Genomic DNA, 18610 nt, shown 5'->3' with positions numbered 1-18610 from the left:
CTATGTGACACAATTCAGTTTGACACCCGTGCTCTAGAACATATTTATCAGGGAGGGGGGACGTAAAAGATATGCCCACAGATGTTCTTGGTTTAGATACTTGATTTGTTTCCACTATCCTGCTGAATCATAGCTCAGCATCTCTTGCAGAGCTTGCCAAAGTGTCATCTGGCTCTAATAATATTTTCCCCAAAACTGAATGTTTATAGAGCAGAGGTCCCCAACCTTTTGGGCACCAGGGACTGGTTCTGTGGAGAGAGGTTTTTCTGTGGACCATAGGGGGCATGGTTTTGTGTGCTGCCTGCATCCCAAGGATGGGGCTTTGCTTGTTTGTGCGGACCGGTTGCTAGCATGCTGCAGCCCGGTACTAGTCCACGGACCCGGGGTTGGGGACCCCTGTTATAGAGGATAAACTGTCTACCTCTAATGCATGGAAGACTGACAACGCTTGCAAATATGGAAGATGAAATTACCAGAAAGACTGACTCATTTCAGTTTAAAGCATTGTAAATGTAATTCAGTACCAGTACATGTTTTGACTGAAGTCATTGGAATAATAAAAACCTTAAGTATATATGGATTCTTTTTTATCATACACTTGAGATATGCACCTGAACGTGAAATTTAGAAAGTCGAGGGCACACAAAAATTTTAAAAATGTATTAGGGAAGTAGAGAAAGGCTGCCGCTTTTAAATCAAAGATACACAATTTTTGGGCTAAGACAGCAGCCTTCAAGCTTTTGAGCACCAGGAACTGGTTCTGTGGATAGAGGTTATTCTGTGGACTGGAGGGGGTGTAGTTTCATGTACTGCCTGCATCTTGCAAATGGCGCTTTGCTTGTTTGCACTGCCTGATTGCTGGCATGTCGCGGCCCAGTGCTGGTCCACAAACCGGGGGTTGGAGACCCTTGGGCTAAGGGTAAAGTTCTGAGAGCATAGAGGACACACACACAGCAGTTGTGTTGAAAAGTTTCTCCATTGGCAAAAGTGGCTGCTGTAATGGGTACAGTTTGTAAACCCCTATTCACCAGAAGCCAGATGACATCTATAGACTGCTTTCTGGCATTATCGTGAAACCCATGGTTGTGCATGGATATTTTTAGGTAAGTCATCAGATATGAAGGACAATTTACTTTTTATCTGTCATTTTCCATTCATGTGCATGCACAGACAAATGCAGACATGGGATGAAAAAGTGACTCTCGTTATGGCCACAATAGTACTGGCTATATGCTTAAGTCAGTGTTTCTCCACTTTGGCAACTTTAAGATGTGAGGACTTCAAATCCCAAAATTCTCCAGCCAGCAAAAGAGTTCTGGGAGTTGATGTCCGTGCATCTTAAAGCTGCTAAGGTTGAGAAACACTGTGTTAAGTATTCAGAAAATGGCGGCAGCACCTGGCTGGTCTCATCCGAAGTGGGAAGTGAAACAGGGCCAGGCCTTGTTAATACGCAGGTGGAAGATCACCAGGGAATTCTAGCACTATACATTATGGACTGGAAATGGGAAAACCATCCCAGCAGTAGAAAAGCAATTCCATATTTTTATTCAAAAAACTATCTGGGGACCAAGGCTCACGCACAATACAAAAGACACTTGATTTCTTTTAATATTGCCACTGATGTTCTTTCTCTTTTCTTCGTATAGGATAAACAACATTGTGCATGCATGAATGCAAAAGCCAAGCTCTTGGAGCTTCATTTGCACAACACTGCTAAGTTTGGCTATTGTGAAACCATTAGTTTTCCATGGCTTACCATGGTATGGAAAGCCAGCCCATGTGGTTAGTTTATAGGTTAATGTATTGTTTGGTGCAAATACAGAAAAGAGTCAGTTTAGTAACTAGGAACTTGTGTGAACCCTAGCCCAGATACATTTTTCTCTTTTTCATTAAAAGTATTCTGTAATTGCTCTAAGGCCTTTTGAAACAGGAATGGGTTAATATATGAAATGCATTCATTTCAGTCAGATTACAATTTTGATTTATTCTCTGTCCCCTCAATTGGACATCACCTGAAGAATTCTGTAGCTCCCATAATTAAAGCACTGCTATAAATTTCCATTGAACCCAAGGAAACGTAGCCTATGGACTGCAGCTAGCTGAATTTCTTTTTCTCATTCTCATTGGAATCAGGTTTTCTTTATTTCTATTTATATGGCACCAAAGGGCAAAAATTTTCTGGATTGCGATAAGCGGTGTAAATTATAAAGTGTGATGCACAGTCAAAAAGAGCTGTTATTTAAAGACCTGGCTTTCTAGCTTCACCCAGTCACAAAGCACACCAGAAAGCTTAGGCTGGGCACTCTCTGGTTAGAGGTTACACCATACTATACGAATCAAAACTGGGATTGGCTAGTTGGGCAAAGCCAATCAAACTAGTCACGATTGCAGTTTTCCTCCTGACTTTTTAAATATGCCCCTGAGTGGATGCCCCTAAACTAGATTGTCACTTAGCTTTGTCAATTTGTTAGCTTGGCCATAGAGAGCCACATAGACAGACCAACTGTTTTTTTATATATATATATAAAACCTGGTTTAGGGTTAAGCATGTTGTGTGAATCTAGCCCCCCTTTTTCCTTCTGATGGAATATGCATTATTTCTCCCTCTTTATGATCTGCTTCAAGTTTCCCCTACAAAAGCTCTTTCTTGTATTTCAATGATGCCATGAGGGGATTTGGTTCTTTCTCTGTCTCACCTGGCAGTTCTTGGCCTGATTTCCCCGACTGCAGATGGGCCTTAGAAGGAAAACCACACAGAGGAAGAGAGAAGAATGCCAGGTGGAGCATTCTAAAGGTCCTCATTTTGGATCTCCAGTCTTTATGCAATCCTCACCACAATCCTGCACCAACTCCCAAGCACTGGGGCCCAATAGCCGATAGTTTCTGCTACGATAGGTGGTCACATTGCAGAGACGGTTGGCATGGGTATCTTCATAAATTTGTTGGACAGTAGGTGGCACAGGTGGGAATCCAGCAAGGTGAGCTAGGTCCTCCATATAGCTCCACTGTTTTTCCCTCAGCTTCAGGAAGTACCGGGCCAACCCTCCATTCTTCAAATGTTGTCCCAGCTGTCTTTGGACTTCAGACTCCATGTCAGCCACAGAAGGGAGGGAACAGCGCCCACTTAGCACAGCCAGTGCAAATAGCACCTGGCAGTGGAAGTGTGGGAAAGGACAGATCTGCTGACAAAGGCCGATCAAGAAGAGTGAAGGGTGCTGGGGGGGCAGTAAATGCTGGTACAGGGGGCCCATTCCATAATCTGTCTCTTGTAAGCCCAATTGGGCCAAGTCCAAGAAGGGGAAGTTGTACTTGTAGCCTGTACAGAGAATCAAGACATCAGCTGGCATCTTGGAGCAGTCAGTGAATACCATTGTCTTTTGCCCCACCTTCAAAAGTGGGGGTACCTGTATCACATCCTTGGGCAGCCCGCACACATGTTGCCTTTTATGGCTGAGCACTACTTGAGCAGCTACATCAGAGAGTTGCAAGGCCAGATCAATTCCTGATGGACCAGCGCCTACCAGCACTACAGATTGATTGGCAAAGGGCTCTGGATAGCGGTAGGAGTGGCTGTGCAGAATACGGCCTGGGGAGACAGAGAAAAAAATGTTGGCAAGTAATAGCTTCCACCTCACCACAGGCATTCTTGTGTAGAGTACAATGCATATCCAACCTGTGCCTATTGCTCTGTCTCTATGTAATGGTATGTGAGAATGACCCTGGGAGACAAGAGGAAAAGCCACAGACTAGCCAATTGTCATGCAAAATGTATCTTAGCCCACAAAAGGAAAAATGGCAAGGGAATCATCTCAGAAGTTTTCTAGTTCCTAGTTTTCTGGAAAGTAGAAGTAAAAGAAGGGAGCAGGGCTTTCAGACTTGCAAGACTGTTACTTTAACCATACAATAAAGGTAATATTCATGCTCATGGTTTGTGCTTCTTGTCTGGACGACTTCAAAAGGCTGGCACTATTCCACTTTCCTCTTGCCTACACCTTTTTGCTCATTTGCTTTACCTGTTGGTGCCTTTGGTGAGCTGGTGAAGGGTGAAGGTGACTTTGCTCACTTGATCTACTCAGAACAGAAGGGCAGAAAACAGACACCAACAATGCTGCAATCCCTGGCAAAATAGGGAGGGTCTGACTTTGTTCACAGGACATGCTTAACTCAACTGCTGAATTAACCCTTTCTCTGGGTCTACACTGGAACTATAAAGTCACCAAATAAACTGAATTTGCACCTGATGCTAAAGCACAAAAACCTAAGGTTAGCAATAATTAAATATCTGGATTTGACTCAGCCTGATATAAGATACAGGTTATGGGTTGTGCAAAGGTATCTGCTACATCTTTGTCTGATCTTGTTAAATGAAAGATTAAGAAAAGAAAGGTTAAATGAAACCTCTCTAACTCCTTCTTATCATGCCCTTTGGATACTTGGGAACTGTCAGTCAGCACTATATGAGAACTTCCTTCTCTTGAAATGTTCCTCCTGGCCTATTCCCAGAACTTAAGCAGGCTCTTTGTGCTATCTCTGGAGCATTGTATTCAGTTTTTGGAAGCTAAATGGCCTCCATTTAATGAAATTTCCTCCTCTTTGTTCTTGTTTTCGAAATCCTAGTCTGGTAAAATGCCTGGCACTTCCAGGAGGCATTGAGATACAACAAGAAGGAGGGGTTATTCCTTGCTCTTCGGCTACAAAGATAGAATTTAGCCCCCTTAGAATTAAAGGGGAAAGGGAACAGTTTATTTCTTTACTTATTCTTTTATAAATGGGCTATTCAACTATGTAACAATTCTCGGCCCTGAAGTAGAAACTTTATATTCTCTGCATTCTTTCAGTCAGGCAGCTTATGGTGTTGTTGTTAGTTGCGAAGTCGTGTCCGACCCATCGCGACCCCATGGACAACATTCCTCCAGGTCTTCCTGTCCTCTACCATCTTCTAGAGTCCATTTAAGCTCATGCCTACTGCTTCAGTGACTCCATCCAGCCATCTCATTCTGTCGTCCCCTTCTTCTATTGCCCTCAATCTTTCCCAGCATTAGACTCTTCTCCAGTGAGTCCTTCCTTCTCATTAGGTGGCCAAAGTATTTGAGTTTCAACTTCAGGATCTGGCCTTCTAAAGAGCAGTCGGGGTTGATCTCCTCTAGGACTGACCGGTTTGATCGCCTTGCAGTCCAGGGGACTCGCAGGAATCTTTTCCAGCACCATAGTTCAAAGGCCTCAATTCTTTTGCGCTCAGCCTTTTTTATGGTCCAACTTTCACATCCATACATTGCAACTGGGAAAACATGGCCTTGACTATACACACTTTTGTTGGCAGGGTGATGTCTCTGCTTTTTAGTATGCTGTCTAGATTTGCCATAGCTTTCCTCCCCAGCTTATGGTAACAATGTAAAAAAAAGTATTATGTAGCATTATAGTTATAATAATTTTAAAACAAATAATTTTAATATAAGGATGGCATTTTTAAAATGGCTGTCTCGTGTAACTCTGCACTGCAACAAAAAAAAACCACGTTTGTGTGTGTGTGTGTATGTGTATAAAATTGACTATTAGGCACTGGGGTGTGCTACATGAAACATTAATTTTTAGAGGCAGCCTACGTCTAAACATCAGTGATAAGGGAACAACAACAGAAAAAAAGCCTACAGCCTTCTTCCTCTCGTTAAACTTTTTCCAGGGGCCCCTGGTTGGACAATGTAATAAGTACATTGTCTATTAAATAAGTCTCTAGAGTCTAGACCAGGGATAGGCAACCTTGGCTCTTTTATGACTCGTGGACTTCAACTCCCAGAATTCCTGAGCCAGCATGGCTGGCTCAGGAATTCTGGGAGTTGAAGTAAACGAGTCATAAAAGAGCTGAGGTTGCCTACTGCTGGTCTAGACTAGGGGTAGGCAACTTTGGCTCTTTTATGACTCGTAAACTTCAACACCCAGCTATGCTGGCTCAGGAATTCTGGGAGTTGAATTCCACGAGTCATAAAAGAGCCAAGGTTGCCTACCCCTGGTCTAGACTATTTCAATTGATTGGACAATGGAGGAAGTAAAATGCTGGATCTGATGGTTTTAACTTGATCCAGCCGCAAGTTCACCCTTGTCACTAAAGAATAAGGAAGATTTAAAGCTTACCTTGGAAAGTGTCCAACCCAGGAATGGGAGGTATAAATGGGACAGTGTAATGGCTGCAGAAATAAAACTATTAGGATGGAGGTTGGGGAACAGAGACATGTCAAGCATCACAGCATATTCTCTCCTTTTCTTTCTTGATTTACAAAAGCATCAAGTGATTTGCCTGGCCTTTCATTCATTCTAACATGATTTTGCAGCAATCATAAGGAGGTTAGTCATCTCCACTCTCCACTCTCTCTTTGAATCTTGACCTCCCCACAAAGCAACAGCAAGAACAGCAAAAACTTCACAGGCTATTAATTTATTGCTTCTTCTCTGCTTATCAAGAGCACCCTCCCTGCCCCAGCCCAGCTCAAGTAGGACTTACCCAGTGCAGACCATGACAGCATCAAAGTGCTCTTTGACTTGCTGAGTTGACTCTGGGTGCTGCACTGTTGCTGTGACTTCCCAGCCACCTAGGCTGCCTGCATCCCTCTCAACAGGCCTGACCTCCTCCACTTGCCATTGGAACTAGGGAAGAAAAATGGAAGAGAACAGGTGAAGTTCCCAGAAACCAGCTAGCTCTGGATCTGTAAGGCTCTGAATATTCTGCAGCAAAACTAATGGTGTGTAGTGGTGAAGGTGCTGGGCCAGAAACCAGGACGCTGTGAATTATATGCCTCCCTTAGTCATGAAAGCCAACTGGATGACTTGGTCCATTTACTCTCTCTCAGCTCAGTCCATCTCAGAGGGTTGTTATTGTGGGGAAAATAGGAGGCAGGAGTATCACATATGCTTGTTGCCTTAAGTTGATTCTCTCGCTCGCTCTCATCTGTCTGTCTGTCTGTCTGTCATCAATCTCAGGATAAAAATAATAATTTCAGCTCCTTGGGAAGGGCTTGATAAGCATACAGAAATGCCAAATCCCTTCTAAACATCTGGTTCACTGTGCAACCAACCGTGATAATAATATGAACAGCATTTAATCTGTATTGCACTGAAAGATCTAGAGAAAACCCTTGGCAACTTATTGTGCTCCCATCCTCCCCCAGGGAGCATGTGCTCCCATCCTCCCCCAGGGAGCACCCCCTGCTTCTAACAGCCCGATCATCTCTCACCCTGATATGGTCACAGACTCCAGACTGCTCTGCATAGCTATCCAGGTAGGCCAGAACATCCGAGTGGTGCAGGAATGAAGGCAGTGATGGGTCAAAGGGGAAATCTGGAAAGGCCATTGATTCCTTGGGCAGGTTGGTCCTAGGAGCAGAAGCAGGATAAAGCACCCTTTCTGCACTGCATTCCACTCCTCTCCTCTCCCCTGCCCAGATTCCCTTCTTTTTTGCATTTAAAGAACAGCTGCCTGAGGCCTCCTCCTATGCTGTCTAGTACACTGGTCGAGAAGGGCATAAAGAACCCATCCCAAAGCACAGAGAGGCTGCAGCACCTTTGGGCGACTACCTGAGGTCACGATACATGCTGGAGTGGATGGTTCTTCCCATGGCATCTTCTTTCTCCTCTGTGTAAATCCAGGTGCCTCCCAAGCGATCTGAGGCCTCAAACACCACCGGTGGAGCAAAAGTCTCAGAAGAAGCAAGGATGTGCCGGGCGGCGCATAGTCCTGCCGCTCCTGCCCCAATTACTGCCACACGTAACTTCGTTGGTATCATTTTGCAGAAGGGTCTGCAGGGGAAAAGTAGGAGATACCTACAATAAGCATTGCAAATGAACCCTCCAGTTATGTTGATTGAAGAAGCCTGCCAGGCAGTCTTCCCTTTGACTCCAGGGGATAAGACAGAACAGTCACGACACTGAAAGTCCAAAAGATCAACATTGGAGTAACTGGAGGGGAGAAATAAATGATATATTTGAGCATAGGGATAGAAAGAGGTCACATTGCCAGAAATAGACAATATCTTAAAGCATGGAGCCCTAGACCCAACTATATTGCTATTTCTGAGACAATAATCATTTTGAATGATTGGAATATACAATATACAGGCACCAGAAGTCTGCTTGGTTATATTTAACTAAAATGTAAGATTAATGAACTCAGAATTCTCTGTCAGATGCCTGTGATAAAAATTAAGGAAAGAGTCTGTTTCATTTTTCTATAAAGCAAATAAACAAAATTAATCAGGGCTAGAAACACTAGGCTATAGTGTTCCTAGGAATGAGTATCGGCATTTAATCTCAGAAAGGTACACAAAAAAGCAAGATGCAAAGCATCATTCCAATAGCTCCATTGCTGGGGCTAATGCTAAGCCGATCAAAAGCACATCAAAAATACTTCAGAGTTCCACCTCTGAATATACATTTGCCACATAAGCACATAGAGCCAACCTCCTCTAACAGGTAACTGTGTTTAGGGTTGTAGGAATAAGACTTGCATCCAATCCCCTTCACCTAGCATTACCATTGCCCTTTGTACTTTGTTTCTGAAAGGGACAAGCCAACATAGTGATGATTAAATAGTTAGCTTGTGGATTAACTCGATATGCCTAGTCATGTTTACTTGCTTTCCTCTTTGACTTTATTCTTTTCCTCTCCCCTTTGACTTTGTTCCTTTCACCAATAAAACTGCAAGGGAAAAACTGGGGAAAGACCATGGAAAAAAAAAAGATAAGATTATCCTCTGTAAGCAATTTTCAGTTGCAGCCTGAGAATTCCTCCATTCGGTCCACTGTAGGCAGTGAGAAATCAAATAAGCTCTTACGGTTGATTTTGAGTCTTTCCAGGTTTGCTGGCTGGGGAATTATGGAAGTTGAAATCCACACATCTTCAAGCTGTCAAGGCTAAGAAAAGCTGGCCTAGGCTGAGCTTCAAGGTCTTCATCCCACTGAGGTGGCATGGTTTGCTTAACCTTACCTCTCACTTCGTCCTGAAGCAAAGCATGGGTTCGTTGCCAGCACTAATATTGTCCATATTGAGCTCCTTTTCCCTGTAAGCTTGGCAAGGACTCATCCTTTTGCTTATTTTCCCAAGCATCATTGAAATGAACAGTGCAATAATCTCTGGCTGAGTTTGCACAACATTCATGATTGGCTCAGTTAAAGATAAAGACCTTACAGTTACAACCACACAGTAAGGAAAGCTTGATTACTGTTAATTTTGATTAGCTTTTAGGGTGACTCAGTATGTTATGCAAGCTCCGTCTATCCAGTTAATTTATGTTTCAACACATAAACTCAGAAAATGAATTACTTCAGTAGCTAATTTAAGCATAATGTATAAGCCTATCAGCGATGACACATGACATTGATAGTTTAGTCTTTGAGAATGCTTGACAATTAGAGTTCGCATAATATTAGCTTATCAACTTCTTGCCTGGAACAGCTCTTTCCAAGCTCAGGACTAATTTCTTTTTAATCAAAGGGATAAACCAACTGGCTGGGCTCAGAAGTACAGATAGTTCTTGACTTACGACCACAATAGCGCCCAAAATTTTGGTTGCTAAGTGAAACATTTGTTAAGTGAATTTTGCTCCATTTGATGATCTTTCTTGCCATAATTGTTAAGTGAATCACTGCAGTTGTTAATTTAGTAACACGGTTGTTAAGTGAATCTGGCTACCCCATTGATTTTGCTTGTCAGAAGGTTGGAAAAGGTGATCACATGACTCCAGGACACTGCAACCAACATAAATATGAACCAGTTGCATCTGAAGTTTAATCACATGACTACAGGGATGCTGCAATGTTGTGTCAAAAATGGTCATAAGTCCCTTTTTTAGCACTGTTGTAACTTTGAACTGTCACTAAATGAACTACTGTAAATCAAGGACTACCTGTATACGCTTGGCCTTTGACAGCTGAAGTCTGGCAATAATAGCGTCAAAGCAAAAGTGCTTCTCTTTAAGAACCGATGCACAGTGGAGAGACAGCGAGACCAGAGTGAGTTCCCCGTAACTGGTTCTGAGTTACAGATTTTGAGAGCTCAACAGCCAGCAACTACAAAGTATTCTAGATAATATAGCTCAGGAGGCTGCCCATCAGACTAAATTCACCTGTCTATTACTCTATGTGCTGTATCAGTTACCTCCTTTGAACAGTCCCATCTCCCCAGCCTCTCACCGGACTGATTCTGCGAAACTTTGTCCTGCTCCAAAATCTCGAGTGGGTTCCCACAACTTGGTTAAAATGGCTAGCATGGTTCAGATTATCACAGCATGTAGCTAACTGCTTTGGACAGACCACGTGCAGCATATACAGCAACTGCATTTATGAACCCAGCATTAGGGCGCTTGTGAAGCCAGCCTTCAAATTAGACACGAGGGACCCTGGGCCGGCTCCCCACGATCAGAGCTGCTGACCATTTGGTAGAATCGTTCGTTCCAATTGAAACTCCACTCCCAGCGGGTCTCCGGTGCTCGCCCTTCCAACATGTTATCAAAACAAGGACGGCCGCCCCAGCAATCGCAGAGGGACAGCGTGGAGGAAACCCCAGTAATTAGCGGCCCAGCCAAGCATTCTGCAAAGTTCCGCGTTTGTGCGCGTCGCGGAGCTGCCCAAGAGGGTCTCAGGGCTGAGAATGACACTCCCACCGGAGTGGCAGCGAGGGGGCTACGGATGACGGATGAATTAGGAGCCTCCTCCGGAGTTGGGAACTTTTCGATGTCTGCAAACGATGGCGGTCGGCTGCCCTTCTGTTTGGGTCTGCGCGCGCGCGATTCTTCAGCCTCCCCCCCCCCCCAAAGCGGAAACACCCATCGCTCGTACCCGGGTCCCAGCAACTCTAGTCTGCGTCCGTCCCTGGTTGGTGAAGAGGCGGAGTCCAACGCGAGGAGACCCTTCTCTGCTCCAGGACAGCACGGAGGAGTTGGGGTAGCAGCAATAACTGTCGGCTCCTCCTGGCGCCTGCTTTGGGTCTCTATCCACGCTCTACCAGGGAGGGCGGGAAAGGAAGAGCGGCCAATTATAGGCCAAGGCAAAGGGCAGCGCTGCCCCTCTTCCGAGGGTCATCCTCCGCCCATTCAAAGCCAGCCCTTTGGCCCAGCGAGAGAGAACGGCTGGCAGACCGTGAAATGGCTGAAGGATCAGTGGGATAATCTTTCTGCCCCTTCAGCTCCTAGCAAGAAATTGGGGTTTTTTTGGGGGGGGGAGGGAGTTCGTCTCGCTTCCTCCCCCCAACATCCCTTGACTGGAAAAAAGATCTAGCTAGCCTGCTAGAAACCAGGCGACGTGAGTTCTAGTCCCACCTTACCCATGAACTCCAGCTGGGTGACCTTGGCTAGTCATTCTCTCTTAGCCCAATTCACCTCCCAGGGTTGTTGTTGGGAAAGTAGGAGGAGGAAGGTGTGTGTGTGCGCCCACCTTGAGTTATTTGTGAAAATAATAAAGGGATACAAATAAATACATACATAGACTGATGTGCATCAGGCACGTTCTGCTTCCTTTGTTTCTTTTACTTTCTGGTAAAAGTCACGGTGCTTTGTTTTGCTATTCTTCTTTCCACCTTCTGTTTTTCAGTAAAATTGGGTGGTGTGATGCCCTTTAATGTAATTTGTATTTTGCAAAATAAAGCGGTAGTTAGTATATTAGATATTTAGGGATTTTTAGATATTGTGTAGGACCTGCTGTAACTCAAGAGACCGGTATTGGCTGATGAGTTTTGCACGTCTCTTATAGCACCACTAGAGGGAGCTCTGATCAGCTCACAGCACAGTACTATATTCCCTATCCTGCATTCAACATTCAGAGACAACAGTGAAGATAGGGCTGATTTGAGAACATTTTAGTGGGATTGGAGAATAGCTGTGCTGGTGCTGGTTCCATAGACTCCGTGGTGAATTTGCCCTTCATTCTTCTTGGTCTTTTTGATTGTTCCAATATTTATCTTTTGTAAGCCACCCAGAGTCATCTTATCAATGAGATGGGCAGTATATAAATGGAATAAAATGAATAAATGAATTCGCTTGGGAGATGATGGCATAAATTTGAGGAACATTTTCTTTGAAAAGTAATGAACACAACAAAGAGTGCATTCACTCCCTCCAGAAAGATATTGCGTGACTGATATAAAGAGAATCCTTACTCAGTCCAGAAGTCAGTCAAACTGCAGAATACTATAAGAAAGGTTTTAATCTTTAACAGAAATTCCTTATGTCTCTGGAAAGACTGCAAGGGAAGATTGTAATGCTAGGAGATGTGGTGTCAGATGAATACTTCCATTCTAGATTTCTTAAATAATTCCTATTCCCATTCCAAAAGCAAATCGGCTGCAGTTCCTGGTTGTTCCTGGCAGTCTCCCCCACAGTTTGCTGGATCCTTGCTGTGGTGGCGAGAATCAGCCAGAGGGTAGGAGGAAGGCCTTTCAGAGAGCTGGCTAACGACTGGTTGACAGTGGTTGCAGTCCAAGTTGTTACTGCCAGTACCCTGAGATTGGGGCATTTGGCAGTGATAGATTTGGAGCATGTAGTAAAGGCAGTAAGGGGAGAGGTATTTTGATATGAATGACAAAAGCCTACATCAGTACTGGGTTGGGACAAAATCAAAGGGCCTCCAGTAGGAAGCAAGCCACCTGATGAGATGGGTGATCTCTGGTTTTCATATTGGCAGAATATATAAAGGGGTTTCAGCCCCCCTCTAAACCTAGACATCCATTCCACAAAAAGTGTAAAACCATTTTTATTAATATTAATTACAGCAACAGAATCTTACAAATCTGACTGTGCTTTATTACCCACCCACCTGTACCCCCTGGCCCTTTATACTCATGCAAAGTAGGGAGGTGTCTGCCTGAGTTGCTTGCACACACTTTCTTCTTGCTTGGGGCTTAAGCCAGCTTTTATCACTTTGCTAATGAATCTGGCCTCTTTCTTTCAAAGTCTTTTTCCTTTATGTCTGCAAATGGATACTACATCCAATGAACTCCAGAAAAGGGAAGAGATCTCCGTCAATCTGTTTATGACAGTAGACGAGCTGTTTTTTTCCTCCAAGTTCCATGACTACTGGGCAGAGGGAAATAATGTGTTGTTTACATTATGCAAGGTGGCGTTCTCTATATATTCCTGCCAACACCTGTCTAGGCAGCATGCAAGATAAAGATGCTCAGGAATTCAACTAATCTGACCCAGGAGGTCATGGTGTGCAATCTTAGTAGAGATGAGGCAAGGGCCTTGCAGGCATGTGTGAACACAAAACAGATCTGCTAAGCCTAACAGATCCAGAGTAGTTACGAGCTGTATCTGGAGGATGAACAGAGGCATGTGTTCTATGCTGGCATGTCAAAGTAGAGATTGTTTTGGTAACTAGACATCCCACTACAAGGAAGCTATATAAGAAAACCTGGATATTTGAATGGTAGTGTAGATTTTTTTTTTATAGCAATAAGATAAGGAACTGGAATTTCTGAGATTTCTACAAGCTGGATAGGCAAAGAGCTGCTATCAGATATCACATGGGATACTCATGCGTGGTCCATTCTTTTGGACAAATGGCAGAGCCTCTTTCAGGCTACCTATGTATGCTGGTTTCTTAAAGGCACAAGTTTCACCTCCCAATTATCTTCATGGGATTTTACATTAGTTTTCTAGGAATTGACCACATTCCCCTTATGTCTATTAAACAGCTTCCAATGAACATTCCTGGGGATAAAATGGCTTTCCTAGTTACTCTAAGCTCAGCCAAGAGGGTTAGGAAATTAATGGCTCTGTGAGGGAAGATTTATCTCTTTTACCAGGTTAAGGTGATGTTAAAATCAGAACCATCCCTCAGACCTGAGATGGACTCCAATTTCTATAGGGCATACGGTTCCACATAAACCTTGTTCTATGCCTTTGGTGAATTCCAATATTAATTTTGGTTCCAAATTTCTGCCAAATCCTTTCAAGTGCTCAAAAGCTGGCATAAGCTAGATGTGCACGTGACCTTCAGAACTTACACCAAGCACACTCAAGGGCACAGGAAGGCAGAGAGTCTGTTCATTTCCTCTTGGGCAAATGTTCTAGGAATATGAGTAATAGCCTTTTCCTTCAGCAGATGGGTTAAGGATGGCATCACACTGGCCTATTCAGCTAAGCAACAGTCAGCTACCCAGGGCTATCATTGTCTCCTTGGGAAGAGAATATCAGCCCTGTCATCAAGGGCTCTCCTGTTAGACATGGATGGTGATATGGTCAGAAGCATCAATCCTCATGAAACATTATAGGAAGACAAGTTTGAATTTGCAGAGGCAGCCTGTGTTCCTGCAAGATTTCCTTAACTTTTTTTCTCACCCCCAGGGTACTTCTTTTCTGGTTGGCTCTGTCTTTGGGTGCTTGAGAACGGCACTTTGGACAGGACTTATGAGGACACCAAAGATGGACCTGACAGCCCCAACTTGTGCAAGGGCTTAATACGAGTCTTTATATTTACCCAGGAAATGTTTATGCTCTAAAATAAATACTGAACCATCTGTTTGTTATGTAGTACATGCTGATTTACAGCTACATTACTTTCTGTCTAATTGGACTGTGAATAATAAAACTTAATTTAGGCTCCTTTCATTGAAGTCAGTTCACGTTCATGCAACGGAGGGATGGCAAAAAGTTTAGGATCTTTTAGTAAGATGTCAAGTTATCACTTCCCCACCGGAAGCCAGATCCATCTTGGGTGAGCAGAAAGACACTTCGCAGTGAGCCCACCTATTCTATTTGGCTGCACCCAAATGTGACCCGTGATTATAACCGCATCTTATGTGCAGACGCAGACAACCTGAGAGTCGCTTGCTTCTCTCAGTCACGCTTTTTTTTTCTAATATGGGAAATCCCGATTCTTAATTTGACACCACTAATCCTACCAATTATTAGCGACTGCGCTCCTCTTGCGTTCAGCAACGTTCCGCGATGAAAAGCACATCCCAGAGGATCGATCCCTTTTAACCACTGCTGTTCGCCTATATGTAGATACGTCTCACTACCTCTTCTTCCCCGCCCATATTACTGACCCGGAAATCTCCCAAGATATTCCCGCTTTCAATCCATCTCCGTTCTCCCCCGCGATTTTGCAGCCGTGAAATGGTATATTCGAACCAATCAGCAGCTACTTTTTCCCGGTCCACCCATTCCCCGCCATCCAATGGTTTGTCCCCCTCCCTTAAAAGAGACCGCGTGGAAACGGCTCGTTCTTTTTCGCGCTTCGTCACCGCTGCGTTGTGTGTTGTTGGAGGGAGGTGAGAGATTTCATGGTGCCCCAGAAAAAGGGTGTGAGTTGCGGGGATGACGGGTCGGTCCTTTTCTGGTTTTTTTGCGAGCCAAACATTCTCCCTGCTTTTTTTTGTTAACGCGGGGGCCTGTGGCGCCTCGCGTAGGCTTTATTTTTTCCCCTCTTTGTTTTCCCCTTCGCGGGGTGATGATGCCGAGATAGGAAGTGCCGTCAGATGCGAGAACTGACGAAAGACTCCTCATGGCTGACCGCGATTCGCTCTCCCCTCCCCTATTACTGTTTTTTCCTCCCGAGACAGGACTATGATCAGTCCGGACAAAAAAAGGAGGAAGAGGAGATAGGCCCAACCTCCCACTATCATTACAGAAATCTCCATTTTTTAAAGGTACTTGATCATCTATTTTATCTTTGATTGCATTGCAGGTTTTCTGCCATTGCCGCCATGTGGGATCTGGCTTCAAAAAGACGTCGGAAGAACCAGTGTGTAGAGTTGCGGGAGAAACATCCAAAGGTAAATTTCTGAATCTCTGAAGTTGGATACTATGGGAGGAAGGCTCACCATGATGATCTAAAACCTTAAATACGCTGGAATTACCGGCAGACACTTGCTGTTGAGATGGTCTTTCTGAGTAGCCTCTTTGGAGGGAAAACCATTGTTCCCCCAAACACTCTTATTATAAGCCTGTCTTCTTTCTTCAGGGAGCCAGAAGCTGCCCTCCAAGATGAGCAGTTGTGATTGAAATGTCAACCCGTGACTGGAAAGATGTAAGTCAAATGGATAGTTCTTGGCTTGTAAGGTGTGTGCAACATGCAAAAATATTTCCAACCCAGAACAAACTTATTAGATCAGGTTCTGCTAATAAAACCAGATTTGGTTCTGGATTTCAGGCAATTCAGAATGTGGACAAGATATAATTTAGTTGCTGGACTTCTGTGGAAAGTTTGTGCATGTTAGGCTTTGATAATACTAAAATTGCCCTTAAGCAACAAATCTGGGATATAGATTTTCAAACAAGCCTACGTAAGGTGTCACACTCACATTATTTATCATTTCTATCCAGCTACATATTTAAAATGCTTTCTAATTTTAAATTTTTTGTAAGTCCTTCACTTTTAGTCAGGTTGGATACTATGTCCTCAGCAGTCCTTCCTAGGGTTCTTTGGTTATGTCCATGTGGCGATAGTTCTTAATAGAAATTCTAGGCCACACACTTATATTGTTCCCTATATAAGGTGTCTAGAAAAAAAATGGGAGTGGGAAGTGCAATTTCTGTGTAATGCTACTAAAAAGACAAGGACTTGAAAATAACCTCTCAAGTTGCCCAGTTCTGTGCTACCATTTCTGCAATATGCTGTACCATTACTTAGGATTGGAGTTTATTTTATTTGGATTAATTTTAGTAACCATGTTTTTAATTTTAGGCTCCATTATAGTTAATGTTTTTCTCTTCCGCAGATGTAAAACTTAGTTTTTATTCAGTGTTGCTCATATCTGGCCTTGGGACTGTAATACAATTTGAATTGATAATCTGGATAAGGCAATATTTTTTTCTTGACTTTCCTATTTGAGAGAAAACAAGTGGCTATTTTTTAAATAATTACTTTATAAATAACTGAAAGCGACGATATTCCTGATGTTCTCTCCTATTTTCCCCACAATAACATCCCTGTGAGATGGATTGGGCCAAGAGAGTGACTGGCCAAACAGCCAGCTTGCACACCTAAATTGGGACTAAAATTCAGTCTGCTTGGTTTCTAGGGTGGCATCTTTTAACCTATTACACCAAACTAGCTTGGCAAGCCGGAAGTCCCAATTCTTTTTCTTTATTCTTTAGATTTCTCACCTACCCAGTCTTCAAAGATAGAGGTCCCTCCAGATTTCATTGAAGAGGCTTGTTAGATACACTAATTGTACTGCTGTGAACATGGTTAAAATCACAGACCAGATTTGCATTATTAAAGTTGAGGACTGAAAGAAGATTTTAGAAGAATACACTTCTAAGATGCATGGAGGTAGGTACGTATCCAGTTCACCCTTTGTATAGCTGAGACCCTATCTGATAATCTGGATGATTTGAAAGCTGTCTTCAGAGAAACACAGTCATATGAATGCTGGAATGTATTTTGCTGGGATTGATTTCTGCATCTTATTTTCAAAGGGATCTGTTCACCTAGGAATACTGATTAGGGATACTGCTCTTCTTTCTAAGTCTGTTATAAATGAATATTCACAGACTTCATATAAGAAGCTATTATTAGTACAAGTAGAAAGTGCTTTAATGTAGGTTGATAACCAATTTGTAAAATCTGTTTCAGGCTTGGACAAACACTACAATGCACCCAAGACTACTGAAAATGTCCACTTTTCCCTTGAGATGTCTGATGACCCACATATGAGGCAAAGACATTCTTTCCTGCATTATTGTGGCAGTAAACCTACAGGCTTAGCTTCTCTTCCCTTTGTTGTACACAGTCACTGAATAGGTCCAGTTTCAGAGCCCTGCAGATGGCAGGGAAGGGATCCTTAACAATTCATCTTGCATCTCTGACAGCAATCTCAAAGATATCCAGGCCCTGGGCCATCTAGGACTTTGGAGGTAATAGCACTTTCAATTGAACCCATAAGCCAATTGGTGGCCAGTGCAGCTCCTAAAACAGTATGGTTAGGGAGTCTTAAATTTAATGCGCCCCAGACCTATGGAATGCTGGCCTTAACTGAAGGTTCTGGGTGGCTATATGCAAAATGAGTGGCATTAGTTCAGCCACAAGGTGACAAGGAAAGCTGATCAATATGCAGATGTGCCTAAAAGTGAAACTGGTATGTTTCAGATGTTAATAGTTTCCATTACCTTTCTGCAGCCTTTAAGATTTTTTTTTTTACTTAAGCCTGTAGATAAAATGCTTATTGAAGTTACATAGAAAAATAACAGCAGGTGAACTGTTAACATTAATTTAAGCAATTAAGGCTCTGCACATTTACAATTTTCATTCATAACATTTAAATTGTGAACTAAGACTACACTGCAGCTAAGTTTCAACAATGAGCTAAAGAAATTGCAGAGTTTAAGTTTGATGACACCACCATTCGGTTTTGTTTCTGTCAATTTTGTATCCAATGCTGGAAATTCATGCAGATTATGGCATTTCTTCTGCCATTATGCTTATCACTGTTATAATTGTGGCTTGAAGGAAGCGTCCCTGGAAGATGTATTTGTTTCCTGAATGCTCCTCTTTATGATTGTTTTGGCCAACTACTGTCCTGTCTCCAACCTTCGCTTTCTTGCGAAGGTTATCTACAAGCTTGTGGGTGCTCCGGTCCTCAGGTCTCTACTCGGTTTCCAGGGGACTTAGACCCTCCGGCC

At 43.3% G+C, this 18610-nt stretch overlaps 1 protein-coding gene, 1 long non-coding RNA gene and 1 other non-coding gene across 3 annotated transcripts; 2 read left to right on the top strand and 1 right to left on the bottom strand.

The window, feature by feature from the left end:
* Window positions 1-2558: 2558 nt before the first annotated feature.
* LOC107286472 (flavin-containing monooxygenase FMO GS-OX-like 2) lies at window positions 2559-7775 on the bottom strand. The gene is made up of 5 exons (XM_015814847.1): window positions 7567-7775; window positions 7227-7365; window positions 6497-6639; window positions 6130-6182; window positions 2559-3586 (listed from the first exon to the last, which is right to left on the bottom strand). Exons 1-5 carry the CDS (start codon window positions 7773-7775, stop codon window positions 2799-2801), a joined length of 1332 nt encoding a protein of 443 aa, XP_015670333.1. The 3' UTR covers window positions 2559-2798.
* Window positions 7776-15427: 7652 nt separating this feature from the next.
* On the top strand, window positions 15428-15498 carry LOC114922504. The gene has a single exon (XR_003810414.1). It is a non-coding gene; the product is annotated as a small nucleolar RNA SNORD49 (small nucleolar RNA).
* Window positions 15499-15677: 179 nt separating this feature from the next.
* LOC107286471 lies at window positions 15678-17112 on the top strand. The gene is made up of 3 exons (XR_001548858.1): window positions 15678-15759; window positions 15948-16013; window positions 17084-17112. It is a non-coding gene; the product is annotated as an uncharacterized LOC107286471 (long non-coding RNA).
* The last annotated feature ends 1498 nt before the right edge of the window (window positions 17113-18610 follow it).

The sequence above is a fragment of the Protobothrops mucrosquamatus genome, unplaced genomic scaffold (genome assembly GCF_001527695.2).
Source record: "Protobothrops mucrosquamatus isolate PMUCROS unplaced genomic scaffold, P.Mucros_1.0 scaffold286, whole genome shotgun sequence".
Classification (NCBI taxonomy): Eukaryota; Metazoa; Chordata; class Lepidosauria; order Squamata; family Viperidae; genus Protobothrops; species Protobothrops mucrosquamatus.
Note: the sequence above shows the minus strand (reverse complement) of the source record. Positions and strands in the feature narration are given on the sequence as shown.